At 34.3% G+C, this 17012-nt stretch overlaps 1 protein-coding gene and 1 pseudogene across 1 annotated transcript; one reads left to right on the forward strand and one right to left on the reverse strand.

The window, feature by feature from the left end:
* Positions 1-2948: 2948 nt before the first annotated feature.
* Positions 2949-3859, forward strand: LOC114736975 (ethylene-responsive transcription factor 1B-like; annotated as a pseudogene).
* A 10431-nt stretch (positions 3860-14290) lies between these two features.
* LOC114736970 (proline-rich 33 kDa extensin-related protein-like) lies at positions 14291-14614 on the reverse strand. The gene has a single exon (XM_028924852.1). The coding sequence runs from the start codon at positions 14612-14614 to the stop codon at positions 14291-14293; it is 324 nt and encodes a 107-aa protein (XP_028780685.1).
* Between the last annotated feature and the right edge of the window lie 2398 nt (positions 14615-17012).

Genomic DNA, 17012 nt, shown 5'->3' on the forward strand with positions numbered 1-17012 from the left:
TAAAAAATAAGTTATAATCGGACACAGTGTTGTTGAAAATCAATTTTTGTACGTGTCATGCTTAGGCAGGCCATACAGGCCAACCTCTTTTCACTGTTCAAATGATCCTAAAATTCACGTCTTTGTCCATATGAATTGTGGCTAGCAGCAGCACCCACCCTAAGCCTGTCACTTCCATGAGTCCGGACAGCCAAAGTTACATCATTTCTCTATATGTATATCGACAGATTCTAATTAAATATTTTCTCTTTGTCTGGTTACATTAAAATTAAAATTATCTCCGGTTTTTAATGTAAAAATTAATTAATTAATTTAAATAATTAAAAAATTAATTGTTAAATTATTTTTTGTAATAAATATATGTTGTATTTTTATAATATCTTTGCAAATCAAATGTATTGTTAAAATTATTATTATTATAAAAATTATATTAAAAATAGATAATATAAGAGAAAAACTGGAAGTAGTATATATACCCACACACATGATTCTTACACATTTCTTATGCATTCAATTTATCATCTTGCTTCATCTATCTTCACCAAGATGCGACATTAATTTTGGCGCTTTCGTAATCGGTTAAAACAATTATTTAACTGCATGCACTAATAAAAGGGGGGAAAAAAGAAGAAGAATTCAAGATCGCAACAAGCGACAGGTTCTGTGTGTGTTCTTCCAAGTTATAACTACTGTACCGGTAATTGAGTGATGGAAGATGCGATTCTTTGTTTGGAATTTATTTTCAACTTGTTTACATTAATAGTCTCCGAAAAGGGATTAGATCTGGAAAGTGAATATATGAAGAGGTGAAATAATGTTTGAGGGGATCCAACCAATCAACATTTTGAAGGAGGATGAAATAACTGTAGTATATGCTTCCATTATGTTAAGAAAAAAACAGTTTAAACCATGTTCTTTTCACACGATTGAAATCGCATCTGGGAGTGTGATTAAAGTGAGGCCTAAACAGGGAGCATCTAGGAAGGTGTATATTATTTTCTCCGTCTATAATTATTGATCATTCTTGATGCAATGTATTGAAAGGTCAAAGTGAAAATGTACACTCAAAATTATTCACGTCAACCTCTCACAGCTCAGGCTTGGAATGATTTTCATTGAAATGGGTGTAGTATAATTCATAAAGAAAGCACTCTTTAATTACTTCTGATAAAAACGATTAATTCTAAGGGAGATTCTGCATATTTTTAGATTTTTATATATCGGCGATTAAAGAACGCAAACGCCAGCGACAATAATGAATGGTTATTTTTAATATATGATTGTAAATCATAAATCACAACAAATGTGGATCTTAATCAAGATAGAGTAATCCATGTTTTTCGAGTTAAAAGGGGAAATGGTTTGCGGATAAAGAGCAGAAATAGAATGAAGAGTCCAAGTGGGCTGGCCCGCCTGGTCCAATAGAAAAGCCTACTTTCTGTGTGTTGAGGGGAGTGGGTGGGATAAATTATTAATAATTAATGGGATGGCCAGTGAGAAGAGAGATCCCCAAACAAGACAACAAAAATAAAAATAATAGGAGGAAAATGGTGTCATCCAGTGATGTCAGCCTTGACTAGGCCGCCATCCGATTGACCCACGTGTTCCTATTTTCTCCCTCCCCTATCCCCTTCCCTTCCCTTCTTTTCTGTTATTTCCTGCCTCCCTGTTGACCCTTTTCTGTCGATAAACTTGAAATTCAGTTCCATGGAGCTTATTTTATAAGCAGAATCGTGGGTGTAGTGCGGTTTATAATTTCACCCGCCAATAAAAAAAATCTTAAAATGTATCAACTTTCTTTTAAAATATATAATTTTTTTAACTTTGCTCATATTTAATATATATACTTTTTAAAAGAGATAATTACTTACACTATAATAAATGAAAGACACACTGAAAATTTAATAAAATGACTTATAAATAAAATAAATTTTTTTCTCTTTATCTTATAAATAGGATCAGACGAATAAGTAGAATCGTGGGTTAGTGTGGTTTATAATTTAATGTATTAGTGTTTGTCTCTTGTCGAGAAAATTTTACCCTTATATATAAGAAATTTACATTAAAATTTTTTTTCTTTTAATTAAACTTAATACGACATTCTGTCTTTAATATAAGAACTAGTCTTATATTCAATTTAGTTTTGATATAAGAGCTACTTGATTTGATAAATAATGTATAGCACAGCTAATTAAAAGATGCATGTCACTTGCCTTCCCTATCACAAGCTATGGTTGCCCTTGACGTGTTGTGTATTTGTACGCTATAGATGCAATTTTGTATTTAAAGTATTTAAATGATGGCAGTATTGGAGTAAGAGAAAGTCATGACAGATTATGTAGATCCCATGCGGAATTAAAACAATGCATGAAAAGACAATATAGGAACCGGACAAAAGGAATTAGCCAACACAAACCATAATATTCAGAAATTGCAAGCCATTTTTTATTAGATAGATCATATAACATCTGATATGCGATTGAGCTTTTGGTTTGTAATCTTCGTCACCTTAATATTAGATAAATGCAAATGAATAAAAATACATTTATATTACATATATTTAAAATAAAGCATAGAACATGTAGTATGTAATCTATCAATCAACTGTATAACTTCGTTATTTAAACCTTGCGCAACTGAATGAGTGAATGAATATTATTTATACTGAATTTAAATTATATTCACCAAAATAAGAAATTCAATATTCTGTTTATTTTTACATAAATATTTTTTTTGACCAGATTTTTAATTTTTTTACAAAATATTTTACTTTAAGTAAAAACAATTTGTTCCATGTCAAAAGGTAACGGATGAATATCTATCTCGAGCGGCGACTCGACTTTTTACCGTTTCACCCCTACCAAACGGGTATATAAAGCCCCGCCACTTCCATTCCTTCTGATACCATCAGCCAGCCAGCCAGCCAGCCGCTCGCTGCATTACCGAAAAAAGAGCAACCTCCCTACTCACCCTGTTCTTCCCACCTCACTCTCCTCATCATCACCCTCTTCCATGGACTCCTCTTTCTCAATCTTCCACTCCCCAACCTCCGACTTCTCCTCCGACTCCTCCTTCGCGTCCTCGGATTCCTTCTTCTCCTCCAACTTCCATAACTCTTACCTCCCCTTCAACGAGAATGACCCCGACGAGATGCTTCTCTACGGCATGATTTCCAACGCCAACCACAATCACGGCTCCGATGAATCTTTCAGTTCTGTCAAGGAGGAGGAGGTCAGCTCCGATGCCACTGCTTCGGGCGGTGCTGCCACTCCCAAGGAGAAGACATACAGAGGCGTACGGCGGCGCCCTTGGGGGAAATTCGCGGCAGAGATAAGGGATTCCACCAGACACAACGCATAAGGGTGTGGCTGGGGACCTTCGATAGTGCAGAGGAGGCGGCTTTAGCTTACGATCAAGCCGCGTTTTCCATGAGGGGATCGGCGGCGATACTGAACTTCCCCGTGGAGAGGGTGAGGGAGTCTCTAAAAGAGATGAACCACGGATCAGAAGAAGGTTGCTCGCCGGTGGTGGCTCTGAAGAGAAAGCACTCGTTGAGAAGAAAAGTGAATAGTAACAAGAAGAAGAACAAGGTGGATGACAGAGATATGAGAATAGACAATGTGGTGGTGCTGGAAGATCTCGGCTCAGATTACTTGGAACAACTCTTGATGTCCTCGGAGAGTCCTAGACCTTCAGGATCCCATTGCCTCAATGTTCATTAATTCTTTTTTTTTCCCCTCCCTTTCTTTCCCTTCTTGTAATCTTACACAAGTATTCTCTATTATGAGAATGATCGTATTTGGAGATCATTCGAGTATGTATGTTTTCCTCTGTTAATGTAAGGGAAATATTTACTTGCCTTGCCCTTTTCGGGTGTTTGGGGGCGATGTAAAGTTGAGAGGACAAGGGACCGGGAGTCCTGTGAGGCCTGTGCTATGTCTTAATTTAATTCGAGGAGGCTAAGCTATCAGATTAATTTGTCAACGCACATGGTCGAGTCTTGTGCGGGGAAAGGCACGCGTGGAGGCACACCAAGGCTTTACTTACCCGTATTAGCAACCATTCCTTGTCTTCAAGTCCTTTAAATTTTCATGATTTAATATCACTGCGGCAAGCCGATTATTACAAATAATAATCAAAACAGGGGAAAGCAGTTCTAGCTTTGGATGTCATGTGAATAAAAGACAATCTAAAAGTTTGATTAAAGGAAGCAAGATCAGGGCCCATTTTGGCAGCAGTCGTACGTCTAACATGGAATCTGACAAGGGATATGCTCTGTTTTCTGTTTAAAACTGAAAGTGACCATAATTAATCAAAGTCTGTTCATATGGTTTGTGTTCATTACAAGCGGCCGAGCTACTCTGCCTCCATGTAGATTAAGCTAGAAATCTATTATCTGAAGTGTTATCATTCATCATGTAATTACGGGGGAAAAATAGAAAGATGAAAAACTCAGAGTTCCTTTGAGCCAAGATTGTCTTTCTCGTCATAGTATTATGCAATTGAATGTGTTTATGTATGTAAAAGATTCTAACTTTTTAAGCTCAAATTCTCTACTGAGCATAATAATTCATACCCACGTACCGAACGAAAAGGTGATAGCGGGTTGCTATAACAAACTTTACTTGTCCAAGAGGTTAAAAACTAATTATGTTGTACAAGAGAAAAAGACTTTCTCCTCTATATTTGGTTTTTCTTTTTGGGCATAGATATTACATAGGAAAGCACCAGGAAGGAGGGAGGTTAAGTTGGTGGTTTTCTTCGTTTCCTAAATTGCCATGAAAACTATTGGTGCAGACGATATCAGAACATGACAATTTTATTAATGGCGTCCAATATCACCTGTCCAAAAAGAAACTTCTTGTGGAAGGTTTGGTCTAAGTTGAAGCGGTTGGAAACTTGGACCAAAACATCTTTTAATTTGCAGAATTTATGACTTGATCAAGGTATTTATATCTTTTATATATATATATATTTATATTTTCACGTGGGATTTCATTAATAAATTCCTTTTTGATGTTTCTAGTCCTTGTAACTTCTCAATATGGAAGTGGAATTCGACTCTGTTTGGCTCAGAGGAAGCTTCTTGGATCCATCCCAGAAGTGTTGAGAAAGTGGATTTCCTCTCCTTCAAGACTCACTGTGCTTGTCTCGTCTTTCAATATCAAATGGCTTTAGGCATTATAGAACATTAATTTCTCCACACCTCACCCACCCCTCTTCAAAGAGTCACAAACCAAATTTGATTGAGATACGCTGAATTCACTAATATTAAAAAGAAATAGTGCATCCTCTTGCATTTCATATTGATTAGTGGGAAAATTTGGGAAAAATCTCTCATCAAAATTTTACAAGTGAGAATGGCCTCAATCGGAATAATTATACTCTGTACGAATGCATGATATTAATATTTTTCGTGTATAAAAATTTACCACATCATTTTCTTCATTAAAATTTTTAATATAGAACATTTTTTTTTCAATTTTCTCTTGATAAACTAAGTAAAAAAAAAAAAGGGTATGATGGTGTAAGTAGCCATATACGGACAATTTGTGTGTTAGTAGGAATTTACTCTCGTGGTGAATATTCCATTTAGAGAAGAACCGCCAACATATGTGCATATAATTAATATATGAGTGTCACGTGATTGATGGTCTATTAAATTAATGGTCAAGGTCTGGTGGATGAAGGGTCAAGCCAGAGAAAGATGAGTCCAAGCCATGGGATTAACAGACTGATTCAAAGTGAGGCTGGTAATTTTGGGATTAATCTTAGTGGGAAATCGATGGTTTTAGGTTTTAACATTGATTGGATGCCACACTGCCCCAGTTAAGTGAACTTGGCCATCTCGAGAAAAGGATGAATACTATTACTCACATAACTCTCATTATTACAAATAATTTTTTTTAATACTAATCAAACTTTGTTCAGAGAGAGAGAATTAGGTATATGAAGTCTAAGTAAGCTATTCAACTTGACTGAACCGAATATTTAATTTCATGGTTGCTGCGTTCCCTTTCATACTATCTGCTACTGCCAAATCCATCCTCATCCATAAAGCAATGACATAATTAAAAAAAAAGTAAACAATGTAAGTGCACCACCAATTGACCAGATATAATAATCCTCGTTGATTATTGTACCACCGACTCATAAAAAGCGGAAACAATAAAAAGTGAACTTATAGGTTAATTAGTGTATAAGATTATAGACGTTTTAAGTAATATAATTTAGGATTTTGTTGGAGTTAAAATTTGCGATCAATATTAACTTGTATAAATGATTACAGGGTTAGGGGTAATTTTTGCCCTGCAAATAATTGCGAATGAGTTGTGGGTATTTCAAAGTTTAATATAAAAAAACTTGCAAATACCTATAATTACATTAAGCAGGACGGATCAATATTTACAGAATACAAAGGGGAAAGGGCTATTAAGGAGATAATCGATTAACCATTTTTTTATGAGGGTTACATACAAAATATGTCTAAATGTTATAACCTTCACTACATAACAGAATCTATTGGGAGTTTTATATTATTACAAAAGATATAAGTTCATTTATCTTCGAGCAAAAAAAATATGTTCAGTTTGATGATGGAAATTTATTCAATTTGTAAGAAAGCAACTTATGTGCATAAAAATATATCAATTTAAATATCATTGTTAATATAATATAAATATCTCGCTAGTAAGCAGTATATAAATATATATATAAACCCTTTTTGAGGGGGGAGGTATAATATTTTGACTTAAATAATCTTATCACTGGGTTAATCTAAACCTTCTTAATAAAAGAAAATATATTTAATTTAATTTTATTTTATAACTTCAAAATGTGTACGCCTTGGGTTTTGAAGTCCCGCCGAAATGAATAGGACTTCTTAATATAAAGGAGCTTACAAATTGACGTCAGCACAAAAAAAACAGAGGCATATGATGAGTTCAGAACGAACTGGATAAAACGGGCTAAGCATTTCTCCAATGGCAGGCTTCGTTGACGAATCAAGCACGGGAGGGCTGGTGGCTTTCGTCAAAAGTAAGTCTCCTCCAATTAAAGACTTCGTAAGGATATGTATGTACACAGCTCTTGAGGCAACGTGCTTTATTGGATTTTATATATTTGGGATGAGACGACAAGTTTACATATGGTATATTAGGGTTGCATCCATGCCTGCTGTACATTCGTTGCAACTGGTAAATAAAAAAAAAACCACACGAAAAAGGGCTTAATTTCAATTTCGTCACCAAATCAAATTAGGCACTTCCGAGTTTTTGACCGGACCAGGTATTCGATTGCTTCACCGTCTCATTGAACTTATCCTTTTAATATAAAATTAGAGATGTACCTGCGCATGACATGTTCATTCTCACTCTAGTATATACAGGTTATTATACTACTTCTGGTCTTTAATATAAGATCCTGTTTGATTTTTATTTTGATATTAAATATAAGACCCCAATTCATTTTATCTCTCATATTTATACTTTTTTTTTAAAGAGTCATTCTAACAATGATAGTTCTAATCAATACACTTGATTAGTAAGGATATTTTAGAAAAGACAGTACAAATTTATGACAAATAACTAATTCAACTTACTTCTTTAATCTCCTCAAATTAATTAACTGGCTCTTATAATTAAGACCGGAGGTAGTATTATGATTTCTTTCTCTCCTCTTGATCGTACAATAGAGCGAATAAATATTTTGTTGCGCTTTGCACGCATGACACTGACACCTTAACACAATTTTCAGTCCGATTTTAAAGACTACTTCTGATGGAATCACAAATTAAGAAAATAGTTTAAATATTACATTCTTATAAGTAATAAACTTAGCTGGAAGCGGATGCAGAATGTGCCGTCTTTCCGGTCATATAAAGTTGATTTTAGTAAGATGTACTCCCTTTCGTTTTTAATTATCAAGGAACAAAAAAATAAACCGAATACTAAACCGATTGAGACAGTAGTTCAAAATTCAGTTGGTTAGATTGGAGTTAATTTGGAATCAAGTCGGTCATATTAAATTAATAATTTAATTAAAAATAACAAAATATAACATTAATGATTACTAAAACAAAACAAAAGAAAATATTACAATAGTTTGATTGTAATAATAATACATTACAACAACACGAAGAATTTTGATCTATAAGATTCGTCAATAACTAAAATTAATAATAATTGATATCAAAATTACCATTAAAATTTATTTAAATTTATAGTGACTGAGAAAAAATAGAAACAATAGCAACATAATCATTCAAACCGGTTCATCACTAATTTTTACTGGTTTTCATTTGTTTACCGTCGCTTTAATTGGTTCAATACTGATTCAATTTTTAACTGGTTCAATACCCAAACCAAATCAGATGACTGAACGGTTTTCAGGTTGAACCGGCCAGTTTGGTTCTATTTTTATTTTTATTTCTTACTAAATATAGAAACTCATAAGTAGCTTTATTTTGGTACTACTAAATATAAGATTTTAATTTACTTTATATTTTAAATTTAAAGTTTTTAAAATAATTTATATTAATTACATATATGAAGGTGATTTCTATTAAGAGGTAATTCTGATCTAAATGATTAAAAAATATTTTAGAAAAATCAATATACTTTTTTAATAAATAAATAAATGGACTATAATTTTTTTAATATTTACAAATTAGTTATCTAATTTTTATATGGAGAGGCACGAGGGAGTATATTAGCAGAAGAAACTATAAACATGATCGATATAATATTCAGTGTTTTGAAACTATCACTGCTATCAGGCTTCTCACATAAAAAAATATATCTAGCTCGTCATCATCAGAAAAACATCATCTCGAATTCTAACTCCCAAGACAATTTAACAATGATTTAAAAATAGGTGGGACGAAGGAAAGGCAAAAGATTGTTTATTGCGGTCAACTAAATCATCAAGTTTTCTTGAGGTTACCTTTTTTTCCGGATAATTGGAAAATAAAATTGTGTGCGGTTCCACGCAAACCAGATAAGATAAACAAAAAAAAAATCTATAAAATTGATTATATACATAAAAGTCGTGCATGCGTATGAATTTTATTTTTTCTTAAAATTTGAAAGAGAGAAGACGGGTATTAAAAACAGAGAATCACTTGAATTTCGCCATGAGGATGAACTTAATTAAAAGTTTGTTGAGGGAAAAGTGAGGCTTTGAATTGAAGATAAAAAGGCGAAGTTGAACAAGTTTTAGGTCGTATTGAGCACCAGTGGGCACTATCCAGTGGGCCTGCTAAACCAGTTCAACACAGTGATACAGGGTCAGCCCATCCCAATGGTGAGATGGGTCCTTGAAGTCACTGGACGGGTATGGATTTCGGGTTGATCCCGTGGTCGCGCTCACGGACCGTTTGGTTTCGTATAGCCCTCCGCGTTGCGTCTCACGTGCAAACAAGGTGATCTTTCGGACTCGTTTTTTTTTTTTTTCTTTCTCTTTTTTGGCTAAGCACATGTATCTTTCTATTGAACTCAATACTCTTGGTACTTTTCTTCCATTTTACCTCACCAGTTCAATGGTTTTCCTCCAGGGGATAGCTTAGCCTCACCTAACCCAGCCTTAATTTTTCTTGGGTTGGGTTTCATAGGGGCCTATGATAGGGCCAGCTGCATGGATCAAAGGAGACAAACCTGCCTTGGGCATATGATCAAGTTGGAAACTCCATTTCCTTCAGGAATGGGGACTGTATTACGTAGCTCAAGCAATAATGCAATATCCTTGGAACGACTCGGGGAAACAAGAATTTAAGGGTTCGTTTGGTATGAAAGAAAATAAGAGAAGGGGACAGGAGAAAATTTTTTAATAAGCTCAGTTTTAAAAATTAAAAAGGACAGTTAAAGGTTTTTAATTAATTTTTATTACTCTTTTATATTACTTCTTCTTTTTATTAAAATTTCAAAACCCCACGTTTCTGATTTTTTAAATAAAACTCATTAATATTTTCCTTCCTTTTCCTTTCCCTCCATTTCCCTCGTATCAAACGGTACCTAATATATTAGTTTATTTTACCAGTTAGGGCTGTGTGATCCAGATATAGTTTCGGGTCGCAACAAGTCGTAGATTCCTTCGGGTCAACATCAGCTACCGCAGATTTGCTTCTGCTAGCTAAGAACTGCCAGACTTGACGAAAGAAACTGAAATTCAATTAGTTTGCTTTAATTGCAATTTGCCAGCTTCGCCCTGTAACATCTTTCATAATAAAACTGAAATCCTTTAGTTTTCTTTAAACAATCTGAATACTTCCAGTGTAATATCGAAAGGTATTCTTAAAATTAATAAAGTACCAGTCCATACATATGGCTGGCCGGCTTCGTACAAAAGAGTCACATATGTGCGAGAATAACATGAGATCCTTGCACACATCTATGAAACCTTATACATAAAGAGAGCACAATCTATATAACTAATCTCTACGCAAGTATAGAATATATATGTATATATAGATATATATAAGCTGCTTTTATTTTCGGTCGCACATAGATATGAAGGCTTGTTCTTCTTGGTGGAGGAAGAGTAAGGTTTGGCTATGGTTGTGGCTTCCCAAACTTAGGAGGCTTGTGATCACCTTCTCCTTTCTTGGTCTCTGGCTCATATTGCTGTTTGCAGTTGATGAGTGATCGACATGGCTTTTCCAAATGAGGAGGCTTCTTCTCCATAAATGGCTTCTGATCTGCAACACATAGGTTGGTGGCACACAAAAAGCAAAGGAACAACACTACCAGCAAGGATGAGGAGGAAGACATCTTCATTATGGTTTGTCTGATGATTTGCTCTCAACAAACCCAAACAAGGTAGCTAATTAACTTGCTATTTATAATGATCTCAGACCTCTGCTGGCCGTTCATTCCCCATCCGACGGTGGATGCATCCAGAGGTGGTATAAAGATCAAGGCTATTCTGAGAAAAGAGTTACCGTACTTTCGAGTAGTATAGCATGCCTTCTCTATATCTTTTTATGTAGCTACAGTATCATCTCATTGGTCCCAAAAAAAGAGTATCAAGTCATAAGGATAAAAGGTTTTCCATAACTTATGTTCGTTTTAATGGTACGTATATGTATGTGTCAATATTTTGGAGTTATTATTATTTTTTTAAAAAAAAAACTTGACCAATCAATCAATGGTGTTGTCGATTATCCCTTGTCATGAGTAGTAGGGGGTTGGTGAGTCCGTGAGTGAGTCGGTAATAACATCTACAACAGTTCATTGAGTGGGAGTGGAAGAAATTTTATATATCGAATTAATAAGACAGTATCTATATGAAAAAATTATTATTAAATTGTATAAATTTTTTTGCCAACTATTTAAGTGTATAAATTGTATTTTATTAAAACTGGATGAAAAATTATTAAAACTTGATAGCAAATATCTCCAAACTTAATATTTAACAATAGCTTTAATTTATTTAATTCTCTAACAAACGAATTTTTTTCTCAAGTCATCGGGATGTCCTGACTCCTGAGTAATAGCAGGTGAGGGCGATATCATTGCGAAAGGGAAAAAAAAACAAAGTCCACCGCTGAAAAAATCAAAGAAGTTTAGAGTGTACATGTAAACTACACTTTTTTTTTTGAAAAAAAAGCTTTTAATACAGCTGATCATGTAGCCAAATAAAGGTAGGTTCAAGGTGCGAAAAGTGGTGGATTCCGTCAGCGTCAAATGTCAAATAATCGGTTCCTGACCACCGTAGATTTTTCTTCAAAGAACAACTTTCTTTGGCACTCAGTACGGTTCTGAGTTGATAATTGATTTTGATATGTATTGAAATATTTGAATATTTTTTAAAGAATATTATAATTTTAATTCTCATAATTGATTAGGAGAGCCATCCAAACATGCTAAAATGGCCTTGTAACACCTTTCATTATTAAAAAAAAAATCATTTAGTTTTTTTCTTTAAAACAATTTGAATATAATAATTCCCATGTAATATATAGGGAGATTATATTATATTGGTTATATACTACCTCCAGTCCTAATTATAAGAACCAGTTGACTAATTTGAGGAAATTAAGGAAAAAAGCTAAGTTAGTTATTTGTAATAAATAGGTATTGTCTCTCTAAAATATCCTTACTAATCAAGTATATTGGCTAAAACTATAACTATTAGAAGGACTATCTTGAAAAAATTGAGTAAATGTGAGAGACAAAATGGATTGAGGTCTTATATGTAGGACCAACATAAAAGTTAAATGGGGTCTTATTAAGGACTGGAGGTAGTATTATTTTCTATACTAAGATATCATAAAATGTCATAATTCCACGCATTGACACGAACATCCTTGCACGCACTATTACTTGTATATTAAGATAAAGCACAATGCGTGACGAATTTAATTTCTTGGCAAGCACATATATATGTAAGGTGCTTTTATTGATCAGACAGAAAGAAGGTTCTTCATCTTGATGGATGGAAGAAGAGTAAGGTTCGGCTATGGTGGGGGCTTGTAATTAAGCAGCTCCCGTGGTCTTGGTCTCTGGCTCATGGTGCTGCTTACGGTGGAAAGCCTGACATGGCGCTGGCTTTTCCAAACGAGAAGGCTTCTTCTCCAGAAATGATTTATAGTTGGGAACTTTCCATTTATAGCAGCTTAAGACTTGAGACTATTGCGGCCCTTCAACTAGTTTGTTTATTCAATTTTGGTCTCATCATCCAAAATTGAATATTGTGGACTAGCCGCCTATAAAGACCAAAGCTAGTATTTGGATATTAGTTAACTAACTACACTTGACCGTCTAAAGTGAGTATTACTACTCCACAAATAAATGTAATTTGTCATGTATTTAATATGATATTTATATACTGGGGATTCTTCACGAATAAAAGAACTAGTTTGTTATCAGCACATCATCAATGTTAATATACTCCTCCGGTCCTAATTATAAGACCCAATTGACTTATTTGAGGAGATTAAGGAAGTAAGTTAAGTTGGTTATTTATAATAAATAAGTGTTGTCATTCCTAAAATATCATTGCTAATTAAGTATATTGGCTAAAACTATTATTATTAGAAGGATTATCTTGGAAAAAAATGCATAAATATAAGAGACAAAATGGACTGGGTCTTATAATTAGGACCAAATAAAAAATTAAATTGGGCCTTATAATAATGACCGGAGGAGTATAATTATTATAATGACTTGTTGTAATCATAATTTGTTTTGGATAGGTGGGTGTGCCGAACAAGTCAAAGAAGGGAGTACTGACATTGCCGTCTCTTTATTAATTTGGTCTTACTCGGCACCAAATTTTGACTTCTCCGGCGCGATAGGGGACACTTCATCCAATTTGCTGGCTGTCTCTTTCTTTTACCCTTTGATTATATTGGCTCATTCCACAATTATTGATACGTAGCTGCCTTCCATCAACGACTTTTATTTGCAAAGTTCCAAGAGCGTTCTTAAAATTGCCAGTCACATGTGGCTAGTTGGAAACATAAATCTCAATGTATAAATCTTCAGTATTTTGATGTCAAACCGATCCAAAAATTTGTGATAAGTACGTGAATATACAGTAACTACGGGGATATACAGAAACATAAGTCAAGGTTCAACTTTTTATTGAATTACCTGATAAAAATGTAATATGTGAAAAAATTCAGAGAAATCAATCACGTAATATGGATTCAAAAAAAATTATATCAAAATATGAAAGTCTTATCTTGCTTGTAGTCATTAATTTTGTGTTAATGTGCTGTTTAACTATTTCAACTTAATTTATATATAAATAAAAAGCTTTAGAAATGGCAAAAAGAACGCGAGCTTCGTAGCAAGTGTTTTCCAGGAAGGAAAAAAACAAACAAACAACCAACGAAGAAGGAGAAGCAAAACAAACCACATTTGTTAAAGCATTGGCAAGACTGAGTAAAGCCTGCTTAATAAGCCCGATCGAACACGCTGGCCTGTTGTGGGTAAACTGATGGCCCAAGACATCTTATAATTACGTGATTCTGATCATTGATGAGGTTCTGTTTTTGCTGGAAATATAATTATATCTTGGATGTAATTAAGGATCAATGAAAGTGGAGTTAGGGTAAGAGACATGTTACAGTAGATCATCGATATATCACAAAGACATCAGAGAGGAGGACGTGTTTGCATCCATGCCCATACACACTAAAGCACCAAGTCACGGAAAGGTTACAAAAAGAGGGAAAAAAGACACTGGAAGTTGTAATACAACGCTACTAGGTGACAAACAGAGGTCATAGACTTCATGTTCATAACGATACTGAGACACGCTTCAAATCATGGGTCACTCAGATTGCTCATGGAGGGTACTTGGTATAATTGATGAGCATAAGGTGTTTTTTCCCGGACATCTTGTACACGGGCGGCTTTTTGACTGGAGGCCTGTGAGTGGGAGACTTCTCAACTGATGGTTCTTTGGAAGTGGGAGGCTTTTGATGAATATGCGGGTTGTAAAGGATTTTTCCAGATGGAGGCTTATGAATAGGTGGTTTTTGAAGAGGTGGCCTGTGAACGGGCGATTTTTGGAAGGGAGGCATGTGTATAGGTGGCTTGTCGGGAAAGCCAGAGGTGGTGAGAAACAACGCCACTCCACACAGGAACACTAAGGGAATGGGTGACATTGTCAACAAATGATGTAAAACGAAGAGCGCATAAACCTTTGAATTTATAGTACAAGAGAAATGGCGCAGCATCTACAATATTTTGCCCATTGATTGATTGATGTTCTTCACAGATCGCCAGTTATCGCTTTCCTCCAACGAAATGCTGCCTCTTTGTGTTCGGCCTGTAAAATCACAGACGATCTGAATGATTCAGTGGTTTCAAAAATGGGCAACCCTTTCATTTACATTTACTATTGCAATTAGCCACCACCGAAGCAGCTGAAGGGGCACGTAGGAACGCAAGTACCAATAAAGCTAATTGTGACTTTTCAATCACCCAAAAATCGACCATGCTTCGATTTGATTCGTTTTTTTTTTTCCATAGTCACTGCCCTCGTTTTGGGAGTGGTAAATATCACTATATATCACGTATGTATGATTAAACCAGGCCTGTAGATGGCAAGTATTTTCTAGAAAATAAGGGGAAATATAAACAAGGTTCTCAAGGCCTAACGGCAAATGGGTTGTCCACTATTTCTCGGGGGCCAGAGTTGTAAAAGCGTGGTAGACTGAGTAAGGCTTATTTAAAGAGTCAAAACAGGCCCGGCCCGTTCTAAGAATCATCCTGTTCTTTTATAAATTTTTTTTTCCGTTATCTGTCAGGAAAAGTTAGTCCAATTAATAAAGAATTAGTTCATAACATACAAGATCATAAGTTTGAATCTTATTATCAATATGAGGACTTTATCGATAAACAATATGTAAGTACATCTGCAAATACTTTTTAAACTTAAACGTATGACTTTACTTTAATAAACCCAAATATCCAACTCATTTAAATTTTTTATAAAAAAATTCTCCCTTTTGTTATCTATTACCTCCTGTCTTAATTACAATACCTTATTTATAATTATTGTAATTAAGAGCAGAGATAGGATAATTTTTATTTCGATGATACATGATATGAGTGGTGATGGGGAGACGCACGTAGGAAGACCGACAGGAGAGGGCATACAGACACGTCGGGGGATGGCAGTGGCAAAGAAGTCGCAGAATGATTTTTATTTATAAATAATATTATCTGCTCAATTATTCAGCGGCGGCAAAGTTGGACTACACCAAATGCATAATACAGACGCTGATTTTTATTATATATTTTCTTTGGCCTGAATTTTTATTATATTATTTGGAGTACCAGAAGCAACTTGTACTGACTTGCAAACAGACAGTGCCATTTCTTATACACGTGAATGCATTAATTTTTATTTTAAATTAAACATATTTGTCAAATCAATATTTTCTTAAGAATGTTGGCCAAAAACTTTTTTCTTGAAAATAAATTTGCCTTAATAAATTAAAAATCCATTATAATCTAAGAAAGGAAAAATATTTAAAATAATTATTTTCTTTCATTTTTTCATCAAGAGTCTTGCGATGTGCAGTAGAAAGTTTGACATGTTTATATTTGAGGGAGACGAGAATTTTTTAATCATGTGAAGAAAATTTTTTAGAATGAAATAGAAGTTAAGTGTGAGCTTTTTTTTTTTGGGTGGGGAAGCAGTCCGTTAAAATGCTTTTAATTTAATAATATTTTGACCCCGGTATCGGGTTACGACCCGTCTTCAATTTTTTTTCTTCCTCCACCCCCCATAAAAAAAAAACCCTTTCTTTTCCTGGCGAAAACCCAATAAAAATGATATTTCACACTACATCAACAAGTGGTTCTCTCCATTATAAGTTTAGACAGATTATTAAATTTAGCACAGTTATATTTTAAATATATTATACAATTCCTAACTATAAATATACAAAAACCTAAAAATGAAAAAAAAATGTTACACACGCTTATTAATGCATATAAATATATATTCTTAATTGTGATTGTTGGGCGTTGGCTATACATCTACTGAATTTGTCATCAGGTGATGATATATGCACCGAACGCCTTCTTTAATCTTCAATTTAATTTATTGAACGAGATAATCCAATTTTTCGTGCGGACATATATGACCCGGTAATCTTTGTTTATAACAACTTTGTAAGTAGAGGGAAGTAAATTGAGCTCGTGAATAACCAAGTATCGTCCGGAGTTCACTGGTGAATAGCTGGCTTTCGAATTCATTAAGTTCAGAAATGGACCACTTAAAACCCCTTACGAATTTATAGTAACGTTGAATTTTGAGTTATTTTCCGTAGCATCTTGAAGTTGTGGATGTTTCATTTCAAAAGGAAAAGAATTAAGCCATTATATGAATTAAATATACAGTATTAATCCGAGCTTATCCACTACGCATAAATTAACCTATGATGTCTTGCAATCACGATTACTAGAAGTTGGCGAGAATGATCAGTGATTAGATTCTCAGAAAGACATATAGTAAATATATATCCAATGAATTATTTCGTATTTTTTCTT

Source organism: Neltuma alba, unplaced genomic scaffold, assembly GCF_004799145.2.
Source record: "Neltuma alba isolate B1F8T4 unplaced genomic scaffold, ASM479914v2 tig00013393_pilon, whole genome shotgun sequence".
Classification (NCBI taxonomy): domain Eukaryota; kingdom Viridiplantae; phylum Streptophyta; class Magnoliopsida; order Fabales; family Fabaceae; genus Neltuma; species Neltuma alba.

Bases quoted from the DNA above. Each gene is read 5' to 3' on its own strand.
- LOC114736970 (XM_028924852.1), bottom strand. From the start codon at position 14,614: ATGTCACCCATTCCCTTAGTGTTCCTGTGTGGAGTGGCGTTGTTTCTC.